Source organism: Gobius niger (assembly GCF_951799975.1).
Source record: "Gobius niger genome assembly, chromosome: 3".
NCBI lineage: Eukaryota > Metazoa > Chordata > Actinopteri > Gobiiformes > Gobiidae > Gobius > Gobius niger.
The window spans coordinates 41,088,472-41,104,327 of NC_136854.1; the positions used below are offsets into that span (position 1 = coordinate 41,088,472).

Here is a 15,856-nt window from a genome sequence, read left to right on the forward strand (position 1 = left end):
CTACAGCTCTGTGCTGCTGTGCTGTTCACCGGCTCATCCTTTAGCCAGATTTCAAAGGCACTACAAAAACATTTTGTTTTTCCATATATTATCCGATGATAACAGATGTTTTAATTTTATAGTTCTTGGGGGCCTTCAATATTCAGGGACTGTCAGAGCAGTGCTTCTATAGGCACCAGGCAAAGCTCCTCATCCCTACGGTCAACTGGCAGTGGAAGCTGGAGCAGGATAACCTCATCAGGGAGGCTCTTGAAAGCGGCTCTGTGTCACTGGGCGGGGACATGCGGGCAGATTCACCTGGTAAATACATTTAATAAACATTTATCTGAAGTATTAAAAGTCAGCTAATGTATAACTTGCATTCATGTAGGACATTCAGCCAAGTATGGCAGTTACACCATGATGAATCTAACGAGTAACAAAGTCATTGACATCGAGCTAGTCCAGGTAAAACATTACAATACAAACATAAATATGTAACTTTGGATAACTGTGCATTATGATAGAACTCATATTCTTATTTTTTTGTCTTATTAGAGCAATGAGGTTGGAAACAGCGTGTGCATGGAGAAGGAGGGGTTTGTGTTTTGTGTCCCAGAGATTGGAAAAAAATGATGCGCTGGGCCAGAAAAGGTGAACGGAGGAAATGACGAGGTGGAAGAAAAGCATTGTGAACCATCTATATGAATCATCTCTACTGGTCACCATCAAAGGCTGTGGCTGAGTGGACATCTGGGCAACTACATTCAGAATGTCCACGGAAAACCCCCTGTCCCCTCGCTGTCTTCACAGGCCTTTGGTTGGGGATGATGCAAGAGTGTGGCCAAAATCAAGTATGTGTAATTACAACTACTCCTCCCAATATCTAATTTATATTGATGTATTTACACTTCACATATCAATTTATTATTCTTTGTAATTCTTTATAATTCTTTGTAGGCACAGCAGCATGCGAGAGACTCTTACTCTTTTGTTAACACCACGTTTTTTGAAAGATTAAGCTAAAATAAGCCCACAATACCACACTTCAAATATTGAGGCATTCCATAGTCTGATTCTCTCACAATAGTCTGGGCCTCTTATTCAAAGGAATGCTGGCCAGGTAATGATTCCTAAAGGTTCAACAAATATTCACTAGTTATTTTATCACTTTGAAATGTTTAGAAAATAGATACTGCATATTAATGTTTATTTGTGAAATTTTAGGGTGCAGGTTGGTGCCTTGAATTATGATTTAAAAAAGGCAAATCGTCATAGTGTATCCAAAATTCAAGCGTGGAGACTACACAGTGAGAGCCATGAAGACCAGAGCTACCTCAGGTATGTCACATTAAAAACAACACAACCAATGCTTTTACAAGGACAAATGTTTTGTGCTTTGTTTACAGTCTACTTTGACCAACTAATGGCCCTGCTGTTTGAAAGTGTGGTCGAGGATCCTCTCCCATATCAGGAGCACACAAAGGACCTGTGCCTGAACCATTCTGTGCCCATTGGACAACGTAATAGATTAAAATCAATGTTTCATGCAAGATTTAATTGTGGGCAGTAAAAAAAAAATGAAGCCTGTATATGTTCTGTCAGATATGTCACAGGAAGGTATATGCAGCACCACTGTTTCTAGAAGCTGAAAACTTACTGCATGTATATTTATTACAGTTGGTATTGTATAACATAACCAGTCAACTTTGTCTGTTCAATTTGTTTATTGCACACATCTATGTAGGCCAAGTGAGTGGCACATGCAGCTCAACCTCAAGTGAAATGTGAGCTGTAAGTTTGTAGTAAGTTTTACCAAAGAAATTGTGCTATAATTTGGAAATTGCACTGTTGTAAGAGCCAGAAGTGCAGAATCAAGTACTGGTACAAAACAAGATCTATAATTTTCATTAATATTTCAATATTCAACTAAAAAAAGCATACATATAAATACTTCATTATATTCTTTACTCTACAGTGTCATCATTCAGTGGTAGTTTAGTGTATGTGTTAACGTTGGTTAAACCTTTTAGTTCACTAAATTTAGTAATAGAAATTACTTCAGGCTATTTACTTAGGGCTAACTGGCTCTTTGGGTTCACAATGTTACAGTCAAGCCTTTAGAGAAACATAACCTGAATGATTCTGTCTCACATCTTCAATGGCAAACCAAAAACAATTTCAAAAAGACAGTGTTCCTGCTCTATAATACAGGCCTACATATATTTATTTGATATGTTTTGTGCACTTTGCTGTAAGAAAAATAATAAAAATCTTTGTAACACAAATAGCCACGTCTCTATATCACACACTCTGCTGAGGACACTGAGATACATCTCCCATGTTAACGTAGACCACAGCAAAAGTCTACATCTAAAATAGATCGGTAAATTCTGAAGCAGCCAGGACAGTTACGTCCCTTAGCTGCGATGCTAACGTCGATCGAGCTCAATGCTAAGCCGCTAGCTTTGTAAATGACAGAGGAATAAATGAGCCAGCGCCTCAGGTACAAGGCCGCTGTCTGCCACGATGCCCCCCCTGTGTAGAGAGAGCTGTCGAGCTGTCCCAGTGGAACAAGTTGCTAAATAAGTTAGCTCGCTGGAACTCCATGCTCCCATGCTCGGACTTTGTTTACGAGGAGCGCTGCAGGTGCAGCGTCGAAGTCAGAAGCCTCAAGCCCCTCCCACCCCTCACCCCTCCCGCGTGCCCCTTAGTCCTCCAGGCAACGCCCCCTTTCTGTTGAGATTTTCAAATCTGAGGCTCTGATACTGAGGCTCTGGAAGGAGGGGTTAGTAGCCCTTTAAATGTCTTTGTTTGGACACTGTGTTGTTGTTGGACACTAGGGGGCGACATGCACTTTTGTTTGGCCTGCACTCCACCAATAACTTTAAAGAAGAAGAAAAGCAGCTGTTGGTGATGTCACTTCCCTTTCCCCTGTTTAAGGACGGACAGATTGTGCAAAATGCTGCTGAAGCTCTAGTTCACTAACTGCAAAGAGGTCTAACAGTCGACCCATGAAAGGTTAAGGAGTTAGTTGCTCGTGTTAGAGCTTAGAGGCGACAATTTGATGGTTTCAGACGCAGCCTCTGTTTCTTATGGACCAATATGGCGGCGGGTGGTGTTTGTGTCACATGACTCGCAAACGATTGACAAAAGGGAACTCTTAGGTTGCATAAGTGATTTAATTTAATAATATTGCAAGAGGAAAAATCAGCAAACAAGAGGTTTTTTTTTTTTTTTACAGCAGTGCTTGAACGTCTCCAAAGAGTTTTACACGGACACATTTCAATACAACAAAAAGATCCATGTCAGAAACAAAAAACAAATGTGCAAAGACAGAATCAAATCATTTATTGTTGTGGAAAAAAGCACGGACACGTTTACCTTTTCTATGCTCGCTTTAAATCCGTTCCTGCTAAAATATTCAGGCCAAATGGTGTGAGGAAGTAATAACACTAGAGGTTCCCTGTAAGTAAAAAAACACATTCAGCTAGAACGGTTAAAACCACAAATGATTAAAAACATCAAAATCTAACAAAAAATATGAAACAAAAATATTAATGAAATTGGTCCAGTGACATAAAAAAAACAAATACTGACCACATACGTCTGAGGAATGATTACAGGAAAAGGTCACGCTGAACCAAAAGGCAAAACATTAGTGACAATTCAGCCAAAAATTAGAAGAAGAAATGGAACGACTGATAAAAGCAAATGCACAGATGCTGCATTCAAGTGGTCCACGGAAACTGGGAATTTGTTTGAATCGGTGTCAAAGCTTGAAGGTTTTTAGTGGCTTCATTGTTCAGGCCTCACACACACACACACAGGACACTGCTCCGGTTCTAACAATTTGCTGAATGTCTCTTCACCCTGAACAGTGCCCCTCCAAAAATGTTAAAAGAAAATTAAGGCTCAGTCAGTGAAAATGGTTTGTATCCTCAGGTCAAAAGCGAGTACAAGTTCAGTCTAAAATAAGGGTTCCCAAAAGTCAAACAATCCAGGACCCCGCCTGTACAAACTAATCATTAAAGGGGGGGTATTATGCAAAATCGACTTTTTCAAGCTTTACATCATGTTATTATGTCATTCCCTCATTAAAAACATGCCTGAAGTGTTGCCTTGGCTCATTCACGTATTTTTGAGTAATCTGTAAAAACTCTGATGGCGGCCATTTTAGGGATAGGTTTGCCTGAGTCCTCCTAGGAACGACCCCCACCTCCTGGAGATGTGTCGGAAAGGGTCAGAGGTTCTTAAAGAGACAGAGGCCTATTTCAAGACATTCACTACAGCCATTTTGAGAGAGACATTTTATACAAGGCAGTTATTCTAATTTACTGCATTTACAGACCAACAGAAGGTTTGGTCATCATTGTAGTGTGATATAGACTGGTGCTATGTGATTGAAAAAAGCATAATACCCCCTCTTTAAATGCTAGGGCTGTCAAAGCTACACCAAATCACAATTAATCGAAAAATGACTGCACATCAGAGCACGCACATGAAGTGAAAGACGAGTATCAACTGCATATTGTAAGCCAGGGGTCTCCAACCTTTTCATGTAACAAAAGTGACAGAGAGCTACTTATGCATCAAAGAGGCTTGTCTGATGAAGCTACTTATTTAAAAGGGACTATACGGAGTTTAAAAATGTTAAAATTATGTATTTTCCTCCCGTTACATGTTCCAACAATGTCCTAATGTGTAGAATGAGCTCAGACCTGTTGCCTCGGGTCCAAAGTGCCGTCATGCACGAGCTTAATATAGAGACTGCAGTTACGCTTAAGACCTGAGAGGGCAGCAGTGAGCAGAAAATGACCAACTTGCATCTAGTCTCTTCAACCATTATTATTACAGTTAAGGTTTTAATCATAGAAATATACCCAATTGCTGGTTTGCAGGTGACATAGGATTCTAAAGGCCCATAATGTTATATAGAGGTAAAATGATGTGGTCTTTGAGGACATTTTTGGTCTTGTACAGAGAGATCATGGACCCAGTGACTGATATTAATAATTTTTGTAATTCATAAATGTTCTTTTTAGATATGACTTGTGAAAGTGTTGTGCAATTAAAGCAGTACTAAGTAACTCATGCCCCTAGAGGCCATAAGCGCATCTGCAGGTGTCGTAGCAAGTTGCGATTCAAACTTGGCTGTAAATAGTGTTTTAAGTGGGACTAGCTCGCAGTTAGCTTTGCCCGTTAGCCTGTTAGCTGCTTCTCCGTGATGCTATTAGTGTGTATTGGTGGCTCTGGTCCGGTGGCAGTCAAGTTGCAAGTGTGGTTTTCTGGCCAGAGACACCAGGGGGAGATAAAAGTCCCTCCAGTCATCCCATTAACACTTGTATTACCCTCAGAGGGACTAGGAAAGTATTTATTAAGGTAAACAAGTTACTTAGTACTGCTTTAATAGGACCGCCCACTGGGTCCAGTGACATCACATTCTAGAACCTGCAACCCAGCAATCGAGAGGTCGACCGATACGTTTTTTTTTTCTAAGACCGATGCCGATGTGCACAAACGATATATAATTGTTCAAATTAGGGCTGCTCGATTATTGAAAAAATAATTGAAATCACGATTATTCAAACGATTATTTGTTGCCTTTGAAAAAAAGAGTCTTTATTTTATTTATATAGTTATTAATTTAAAAAAAAACTATGCTGAATATTTTCTGTTTTCTGAAGAGTCATAAAAGTACAAATGATTTCAGGTTTGCCTCGATTAAGGAGAGGTCTCTGCTTCACACCTGCCCCCTGCTGGCCAGCCCTCACACCTGCGCAAGCAAACTGAGCAGCGCGGTCTGATGACGTCATCACACCGCGCCGTTTGTTTTTATGTCAGGCAAAAGCATGAGCCATGGCAGGTGAAAAGCGAAGGGAAAATAATCCCAGCGCCGTGAAATAATGCAAGTCTGCTTTGCCAGAAAAAAAAGAAAAAGAAAAAAAAAATGGGAAAAAATGGAGAAAAAAAATTGATTATGCTAATTTTGTAATCGTTTAGTGTAATAATCGAAATCGTAATCGAATTTTGATTAATTGCACAGCCCTAGTTCAAATATCGTCTATAATCCTTCGTCTATAAGCTTCTAAATGTGTCAGTGTTGGTCTGTATATTCATGTCTAGTAGGTACTTCAGATGGAGCTTGTTTGAAAGACAAAAAATCCGTAGATTCCAAAACAAGAACGGCCAAAACTATCTCTTATAGTTCCGAAAATTATAAGCACAAGTCTACAACATAAAATAGGTGGACAAACTCGTGACTCCGCTCCCCTGAGGCCGAGGACGTTGTGTGAGAGCTCATTTTAAAGCTCTTTCTGATGCAAAACGTACATTAGAAAATAGAAGCATTTGGAACAGTCTCCCGAAGAACCACTTGAAGGCGACATGAGCATCAAAGTATTATACGACGAATGTTTGTTCAAAACCCCAAATATTCACATCAGTACTCAGCAGTTAATTCATATGTTCACATTCTACATCTACATTGAATTAAATTATTAGATAAAATAATGAAAAAAAAAAACAGACCAAAAGTAGCAGCATTCCTCTGCCTCCCTTGACAATTAGTAAATCTCTATCATTTCGTTAGCAGTCACTTGGGCAGACAGTGCCGTCGATCGCGTCCCAGGCTCGATGGAACTTTCCCACCAAAAACATGGCCCCTTCTTCGCCTCTTCAGGTGTCAAAATGTTACATAAATCGAAAGAGCCGGTCTGGAGTGCGTAACGTTCGCCGCATTTCTGCAGGAAAACGGAGGCGGGCGCTTGAAATTACTTGTCCTTTTTGGACTCGGGCTCCTCTTCTTGGGCGTCCGTGGCCTGGGACTCGTCCTCCTCCGGGACGGGCTCGAACTGGGACTGGTTCGCCTTTTCGCCTTTTTTGTTGAGCTTCTTGGACTTTTGGTACAGCTCGTTCAGGTTGAATTCTCTGATGATGTTCTCCTGAAGGAAGACAGGGAAATTGTTAAGAAGAGTTTAGTGGCGCCAGGCTAGTGCTAGGCTAGTGCATGTCTATGGTAACTAGTACAGTGCACCTGAGGCAAATCACTTATAACACCAGACTAACCATATAAATGTCTGTGTTGACTGAATAATGTTGTAAGTGCAACCATTTTGCATTTAAAGGTCCTATATCATGCAAAATCGACTTTTTTTTAGCTTTTACCCATGTTGTTATGCTATTTCCTTATCAAAAACACCCCCAGAGTGGTTTGTGGCTTCATTCACGCAGCTCTCAGTAATCCTCCTGAATCCTGCTCTCTGAGGCTCCGCCCTCCTGCTCTCTGAGGCTCCGCCCTCTCCTGGTGAACGACTGACCTGCTCAGTTTTGTCGTCACAGCGGAACGGAAGTGCTCGGCGTCTGTAAAGCAATGTCTTAATTCTCTGCTTACGGCCTGATTTTAATTTGTAAACAGCGTTTTCATTATTTCTGTTCTAAGAAAGAAATAAAGGGGGAAAAAAAGAACGTGCCCGATGTGCTTTCAGGACAGCTATCGCCAAAACAAACGCACCCCTGAGCGTCTAAACAGACGTCATGTTTGCGCTGCAGCTGTGAAGATGGAGCTCGTTACCTACTCTGGACACACCTGTTCTTTATTCTTACCTAACGATAATGTCACGGAGAAAAAGAAGCACGTTTGGCTACGAGGACAGAAGTTGTTTTTTTCTCCGGGATTCAGCGACTATCACCAAAATATTGTTTTTCTGTGACTGTCACTGATGGATGTTTGGTGAACCTTCGCCAGAATCAAAGTGGATTAACTTTTATAACCAACGCAAGTCCCATAATGTAAACAGCGATGGACCAGAGTGGTGAGTTTATCCAAACGCGTGTTAGCTTGTGTGTTAGCATATTAGCTTGTGTGTTAGCCATTTATGAAGCTGTGTTGCAGATGTGAAGTACGTGAAGTAACTTCACTTATTGTTGTTTATTTATATTACGGTAAAGTATGTGCGGAGAGAGGGGGCGGAGTTAACTGAATCAAAGCGTTGTGTCTTCCGGGTTTGAAAAATACCTCCAGAAAATACATTTATCACAAAAATGAGTGCTCCATAGTGGTAGAGGTACAATATATCATATAAATGCCTATACTTAACTTTGGGATGGCTAAAATAGCAGGATATAGTGATCTGCTAAGTTACCGGATCTACAGTAGTTTGTTTACCTGTGGCCGAAGTTACTACACGTGGAATTCACAAAGGAGATTTCTACAAATCAGATATGGCAACGTTTGGAGGACGACCCCATGATTCTGAAGAGGTTTTTAATGCAGGCTACTAGTTACCATAGACATGCACTAGCCTAGCACCACTAAACTCTTCAAATATAAAAGGACTGCATGAATTAAAAGAAAAAAAATCTCTCCAGAAAATCAACAACACTCTGGATAACTGAGAAAGAAATGAGGCCCTATGTCAAAAATCCCAAAACATCCCTTTAAAATTCCTCTGAAAAAAAAAAAATCTAAATATTGTTAAGTCTGTAGGAGCGATTATAGTGACTATTTCAATGCAGGAGTGGAACAAAACCCTTATTTTGAGAAAATCAGCCCTAAAGTGTGCCTCATCTCGGGGACCCTTCACAGGACACGTGGATATAAAACATGACAATATTTGTGAATGAAACATGCAGCTCGATATCAAGTCCGGGTTATCTCGGCCTCGCTCATGATAAAGCGTCGTAAAATCAGCATGTACAGGGTGAGTTTTGTCTTTATTCTCGACCACTGCGTGAAAAATGAAAGAAAAAGGGAAGTCTCACATCAGTGAAGGTCCAGGACACGGCTCGTCCCTTCTTGTCCACTTGGGGGCGCCGCATGACCTCCTTCCCGCCCTGAAACAGCACCAGAGAGGGCAGCTGCTTGGACAGGGGGGATGTGGACACTTTGTATCTGCAACAATAGAATAAATGAATAAATAATCAGCTCCTAAACCAGTAACATTACACTCATTACCTTTTCGAGACTTCCCCGTATCGGCCAATGTCCACTTTTCCAAACTTGAGTCCAGCGCAGTTATACCTTCAGACACGTTAAGCAGCATTAGCCACAAAATAACCGAAATGACTTCATTGTGCGAGTCAAACACATACTTGAGAGACAGATCGGCGTAGACTGAAGCAAACGACTGGCACTCCGGAGACCAATTAGCAAAAAACTCCACGATCCAAGTGACGCGCCCGTCTTTCTCCAGCTCGTCCTAAACACAAACACGATTCTTTATATTATTAATGTTATAGATATATAGAAGCAGCTTTGAGATTTTGCTTACGTACGTCAATGGTTTTGTCGCTGAAGTACTTGATGTACTCCGGGCCCATGTACAGAGGCGGCTTACAGGTCATCATGCAAACTAAAACAGATACAGGATCAACACATGAACACACAGACTAGGATAGGTTGCGGTAACTGTTGTGGTGGTTTATGGTTAACCTCTGAACTCCCGCCTGAACCGAGAGGATCTTTTTCCTCATGTCATCAGATTTTTTTTCCATCATTTTTTTGGGGGGGGGGTATTCAACTCATTTTTGTCACATTTTTTTGTCATTTTTTGTCACATGTTTGTAATTTTTTCGTCAATTTTTTATCACATTTTTGTCATTTTTTCGTAATTTTTTCATAATTTTTTTTGGTCATTTTTTCATCAAGTTTTTGTCATATTTTTGTAATTTTTTGTCACATTTTTGTAATTTTTTTCGTAATTTTTTCATCATTTTTTGTGACATTTTTGTCATTTTTTCGTAATTTTTTCATCATTTTTTTTGGTCATTTTTTCATCAAGTTTTTGTCATATTTTTGTCGCATTTTTTGTCACATTTTTGTCATTTTTTTGTCATTTTTTCGTCATTTTTTGTCACATTTTTGTAATTTTTTCGTCATTATTTCATCAATTTGTTTTGTCATTTTTTCATCAAGTTTTGGTCATATTTTTGTCGCATTTTTTGTCATTTTTTCCGTAATTTTTCATCGTTTTTTGTCATTTTTTTGTCACATTTTTGTCTTTTTTTCGGAATTTTTTCGTAATTTTTCATTAATTTTTCGTCACTTTTTTGTCAATGTTTCTCACTTTTATTGTCACATTTCCATCATTGTTTTCGTCTCAGTTTTGTTGCTTTTTTCCAGAAGCTTTTGGACTGGGGTAAAGCCAAACTGGAGAAAATGTGCTCGGTTCAGGTGGGAGTTAAGGGGTTAAAATATGTTTGTAACGGCACATGAAACAAAAACTGTCACAAAGCTCAGAATCTTCTCACTTCCAAATAATGAGCAGGGGAAACATTTGGAGATTCCGTTCCCAAACTCTTTCTCTCCCTCTTTCTATATCTATTTTTTTGTTTTTTTTCATGCATGTGACAGATTAGAATTAGAAAATAAATACTTCTTTGGGGAATAAACTGTGGGAAAGTGCGTATTGGCAGAAAGTAATAGAAGGTTATTTCATGTTGGGACACGTGGCTTCTGTTGCTGTCGGGGCACTTGCCCGGACAAAACGTTTAGCATTTTGGTCGCAGTCTAGCCCTGTTTATGTTTGAAGAAAGCAGATTTTAAACACGTTCAGGAGCATAAACGTTTGAGAGAAGCCGGAAAAGAACACCAATGCTATTTCTTTGTGACGTTGTAAAGACTGACCGATGCAGAGAGTGAGATAGAGGAGGCCCATCCGCAGGTCCAGTCTGAAGAACAGGATCACATTGGCCACTTTACTGAAGAGGATGATGTTCCCGAGGTGCTGCTCCACCGTGACTTAGAAGACGAGAACAAAACGTTATTATCCGTCACGCTGCACGTTTCTGAATGGGACTTTTGTAGCTTGACCGTGATGCAAGACAAACAAGAGAAAGAAACGAACACATGTGATGACAGTGTTGTACTCACTCGCTCGTCGATTCTTCATCATGACAATTGCACTTAAGAACATCAGGATTTCAACTTCCCTCTAAGAAACAACAAAACAAGATGCACTTTAGTCGTCAAACAGTATTGTGAGATGTTAATGGGCCTCGTTTGTCAGGGTCATCTACAAAATAAGAAATAAATCCTTAGACTTAGTTTTAGGGCTGAACGATATGGACAAAACTTCTCGATATTCATGCCAGATATCTCGATATTGATACGATATAACTATGGGTTAGGTGAAAACTAAGCATTTTTCAGAAAAAATAAATCATAATACAAAAGAGTGCAGTTCAATTGATGAAAATCTATATAGTTTATATCTTGCTTTTTCAATTTTAATTAGGGCTGAAACGACTACTCGATTAATCGACGACTAATCGATTATTGAAATAGTCGACAACTATTTTAGTAACCGATTAATCGTTTTCTGGTTCACACAGACTCAAATGGAGCAAAACTGACATGAAAATGTAGTATTTTTGATGAAAACCTACTTTGTTTTTCATAGTTCGGGTCTGTAGTGTTTTGTATATTGTAAATTTCATAAATATCCGTCTGTGTCTCGTCCAATCAGAAGCAGAATTAGCGCCAAGAGCCTCCAACAAACATTTACTTTAAAGGGGCTGGAAGCAAGTTCGCCATTTTATACTCACTACTGCCACCTCAGGCCATATATGTAACTGCACCTTCTATATTAAGCTCGTGCATGACGGCAATTCGGGCCGAAGTGACAGCTTTTTGAGTGACCGTACAGGATTTTAGAGGCGGTTGTGGTGAACAGGTCTGAGCTCATTCTACCCATTAGGACATGGCTGGAACATGTGGGGGGAGGAAAATACTTAATTTTAACATTTTTAAACTCCTTATAGTCCCTTTAAGGGGAGACACTACAGGCAAAACTCAATTTGATCAGTTTTCAGGTTTTGGGCCAAATTGGTCTCTGAACATACAAGCTTTCACCCGGAAACAGAAAATATACCGAATCTTCACAATAACATGTTTAAATATTGCGCTGATTCAATGTTCCCCCATAGACTTATATGGGACAATGCAATTTCAAAGGCCTTTTTCTCAAAACACATTTTTCTGTCATTGTGGCGACACTATGTCCACGTCAGTCGGACCTAAAGACTTCACATTTTCCAGCCTTGGACTGAACAAGATTTGGAAGATTTTTTCAGAGGGATTTTTTTATTATTTAATCCCTAAACCCCATTTATTGAGTTTTGAATGTCAAAAAATAAGGCGAATTTACAAATTTTTCCACTAAAAAACAGCTTATTTTAAAACTAAACAAGAAATCCTAAATCCGCTCTGAAAAAGTCCTGGCAACTCATTTATCAATAAAATGAAACCATAAGTTTGAATGTAGCTCTATCCATTATTCAGATTTCGTCGCCGAAAAGATGGGAAATTTGGGGCATTTTTAGGCATAAAACACCTTGTTCTTATATGAAAAAATAAAATGACAGAAAACTTGCCATGTATTTTTTTCTCACATTTATGCCAGTGATCGACAGCAAAGGTTTCAAATTGATATCTGTAAATATACATTTTTTCCCTATTCACCTGCAGTGTCTCGCCTTAAGTTTCCTCCATCAACACGTCCTCAAGCGGCGCCACTTTAGCTTTATGTGATTTTTTTTTTTATCCAATTTTCCTACACCTTTCACAGCCAAGCGATTAATCGATTAATCGTAAAAATATTCGATAGATTAATCGATGACAAAATAATCGTTAGTTGCAGCCCTAATTTTAATATTTTGAATGTTCATATCTCGATATAAATTAGGGCGATATATCGATATTCAAGATATATCGATTTTTAAATGAGATATGGAATGGGACCATATCGCATATATCGGGATATTTCAAATTGAGATTAACTATTAAGTTAACAAAAAGAAACTCTCAGGCTGATTTTTTTTTTAAGTTTATCTTATCATCTTAAAGTTAAACTGAGCACTTTATTTTGTTTTCTCTTTATATACAAATGCTGCCTTATTTTATTTTCTAGGCTATTTTTGTTTAAGATTTGGGGTAGAATGATGGGGAATCTAACGGCTTTCATTTTGTTGTAAAGTTGCTAATGATAACAGATAATATCAGATTAATCTTCCCTCTGTTCCTTTTTGTTCATTTATGGATGGAAAACAAAATATTGTGTAACGGCATGACCTGAACAAATAAATAAGTAAGATTTTTAGTTTTATTTAAATGTGCACCTTACTGAGCTTTGTTACACAGTAGGGCTGAAACAACTAATCGATTATTGAAATAGTCGACAACTATTTTAGTAATCGATTAATCGTTTTCTGGTTCACACAGACTCAAATAGAGCAAAACTGACATGAAAATGTAGTATTTTTGATGAAAACCTACTTTGTTTTTCAAGTTAGGGTCTGTAGAGTTTTGTACATTGAAAATTTCATAGATATCGGTCTGTGTCTCATCCAATTAATAAAGCAGAACTGGCACTACAGAAACACTTTACAACACAGTTTAAGTTTACTCCATCAACATGTCCTCAAGAGAGGCCACTTTAGCTTTATGTGATTGAAAATAAATGAAAAAATACAATTTTCATACACCATTCACAGCCAAGCGATTAATCGAAATAATAATCGGTATATTAATCGATTACCAACATAATCTTCACTTCACTTCACTTTATTTCATGTCCCCGATGGGGCAATTAGTTTTGCAGCACAAGATACATAAAAATAGATACATAAATACAGACAAGAATAGTAAAAATGCATTCATTCACCAGTTCAAACAAGATGCCGAAGTGCAAAACCTTTACAACAGAACAAGAGAATACAACAACTTTTTTTCCCCTCACACTGAATTCGGTGCCTGTTTACTCCTTTTATACTCAGCGTTTAGAGTGGAGATGGCTACAGGCATGAAGGAATATTTGTATCTGTTTTTCCCCACCAATGGAGCCCTAAGCCTCGAACCAGAAGGCAAGTAACAGAATTCACCATGAAGAGGATGAGCATCATTAGCCAGAATCCTCAGAGCCTTCCGCGTCACCTGTCCAGAACACAGGTCCGAAAGTGGAGTCTGAGTGGTTAGTTGCAGCCCTATTATACAGTCTATAAGTTTACATTTAATAGTGAGATTTCAATAAAACTACTCGTATTTGACTTTGACTTAACATTTCATAAAATATCGGGATATAGTATATATATATACATATTTAAAATAAATCGGGATATGACTTTTGGTCCGTATCGCCCAGACCTTATATAAATATGATCACGATATATTTTTCTTTTGCGATATCGATATCTCGAATGTTCATATCTCGATACGATAACGATATATCTTCCAGCCCTATTTAGTTTGGAAAGTAATTAGTCTAAAATACGCAATATATATACCCTGATATATTCCTGCTCTGATATTCCCTGATCTAACCCAGGTGGGAATGGGAAGGTCAAATATATCATGAAGTGGTGCTTGTTGTGAAAAAGTTTGAAAACCACGGTCACATAAAAACAATGAAATCCTGGCTCCAAACAGGGACAAAACACATTTCACAACACAAACCACTCTGCCACGTTACCACGACCAAATGAATGTAATATTGTCCACTCCCCCATTTAAAACCAAGGACATCAGCTGCCCCAAAGCAAAGATGCTACACCTAGCCTCCCCCGGAATCCACCACCACCGGTCACTCTCGAACCTGCAACAAACCACCAAATCTGGCCACACAACACGCAAACATTCATGCATTTAACCGAGTATATTATCATGTTGAGCACGAACCCAGTCGAAGTCGCAGGGGTTGCCGTCTTCTCGCTGTGTGGACAGATGGTCGCAGACGCCAGGGGTCTTGCGAATAGCTAAAAATGCTATCGACATGAACAGCGACGCGACGTAATACGGCTTCAGCAGCCATTTGTACACCTGCGGCAAATGGTACAGGAACGCGAAGAGCGGCGTTAGCAGGGCCATCCTGTTTCGCTCACAATACTGCAGCCAAACGAGCGACAATGCCCGTAAACCCGCGGATGAGCCGTCTTTGTATGAATGACAACCTGCGAGGTGAAACCGGAAGTGGATGACGCACAAGTTCCGGTGACGGTTTACGCAAATAAAAGCACCGCTGTCATTTTTTATGCGTAATTCTATATTGTTGGGGCATTTTATCGGGGTTTTCTTTCATAAAACAAAAAATAATCATGATTTAGTACTTTTAAGTCTAAACATATGCGTAATTGGGCTACAACGGTCCAAATGTATACTGTAAACAAACTCTTACTGTGAAGGCGCCCGCAAACGTTAACATAAACGTATTAGCATTGCTAGCTTGACTGCGGTCATTCTCTGACCTAGTACTCGCCCTCAATAAAAAAGTAAACTCTTTGTTTGAGGGAGGCGTAGAGGTCATTCGGGGGCTCAAGATGCCACACCTTTTATTTATACATGGTGCAGTTTTAATTCAAAACCAGACAGTAAACGAGTTAATCTATGAGCATTAGTAGCACATTCTTGTATTTGTTATTTGTAATTTAGTTTAATCCACCCATCAGATGAGATTAGAGAGATAAACAGGGACTTTATTGATCTCACAATGGAGAAATTCACTTGTTACATCAGCTCTCAAGAGCACTCAGGGGGTGCATAATATAATAGACAGGAAGATGAGCAGTCAAGTAATAGAGTTCGGGAATGTGATGTTATATCGCTGAGCATTATGGGATTAGCAGCAATTGTAAACTAATGGAGATTTTTAAAGTTAAAACACTGGAGTTATTGTTCACATTTAAACACTTGGACACCACAGTGAGTTAGATGTATTTACCAGTAGTAACTCAGCAGCAAACGGAGCTGTTCCACGGCTTTTTTCTCCACTTTTTATACTGTTTTTATCCAATGTTAGTCAATGGAAAATGTATGCTAACAGCTGCAAAGATGGCGGATCTCCATGGTAACTGTGGATTTTCCCGAACTCTATAGAGCAGTGGT

General features: G+C 39.2%; 1 protein-coding gene across 1 annotated transcript; it reads right to left on the reverse strand.

The window, feature by feature from the left end:
* Positions 1–6,342: 6,342 nt before the first annotated feature.
* LOC306960878 (thioredoxin-related transmembrane protein 2-B) lies at positions 6,343–14,934 on the reverse strand. The gene is made up of 8 exons (XM_079553479.1): positions 14,654–14,934; positions 10,853–10,913; positions 10,607–10,720; positions 9,256–9,332; positions 9,073–9,179; positions 8,936–9,001; positions 8,743–8,872; positions 6,343–6,923 (listed from the first exon to the last, which is right to left on the reverse strand). Exons 1-8 carry the CDS (start codon positions 14,840–14,842, stop codon positions 6,753–6,755), a joined length of 915 nt encoding a protein of 304 aa, XP_079409605.1. The 5' UTR covers positions 14,843–14,934; the 3' UTR covers positions 6,343–6,752.
* Positions 14,935–15,856: the final 922 nt, after the last annotated feature.

Bases quoted from the DNA above. Each gene is read 5' to 3' on its own strand.
- LOC306960878 (XM_079553479.1), bottom strand. From the start codon at position 14,842: ATGGCCCTGCTAACGCCGCTCTTCGCGTTCCTGTACCATTTGCCGCAG. The intron at 9,180-9,255 runs GTACGTAAGCAA...GTTTGTGTTTAG, and splicing joins TCAGCGACAAAACCATTGAC to GACGAGCTGGAGAAAGACGG. The intron at 8,873-8,935 runs GTAATGAGTGTA...CTATTGTTGCAG, and splicing joins TACGGGGAAGTCTCGAAAAG to ATACAAAGTGTCCACATCCC.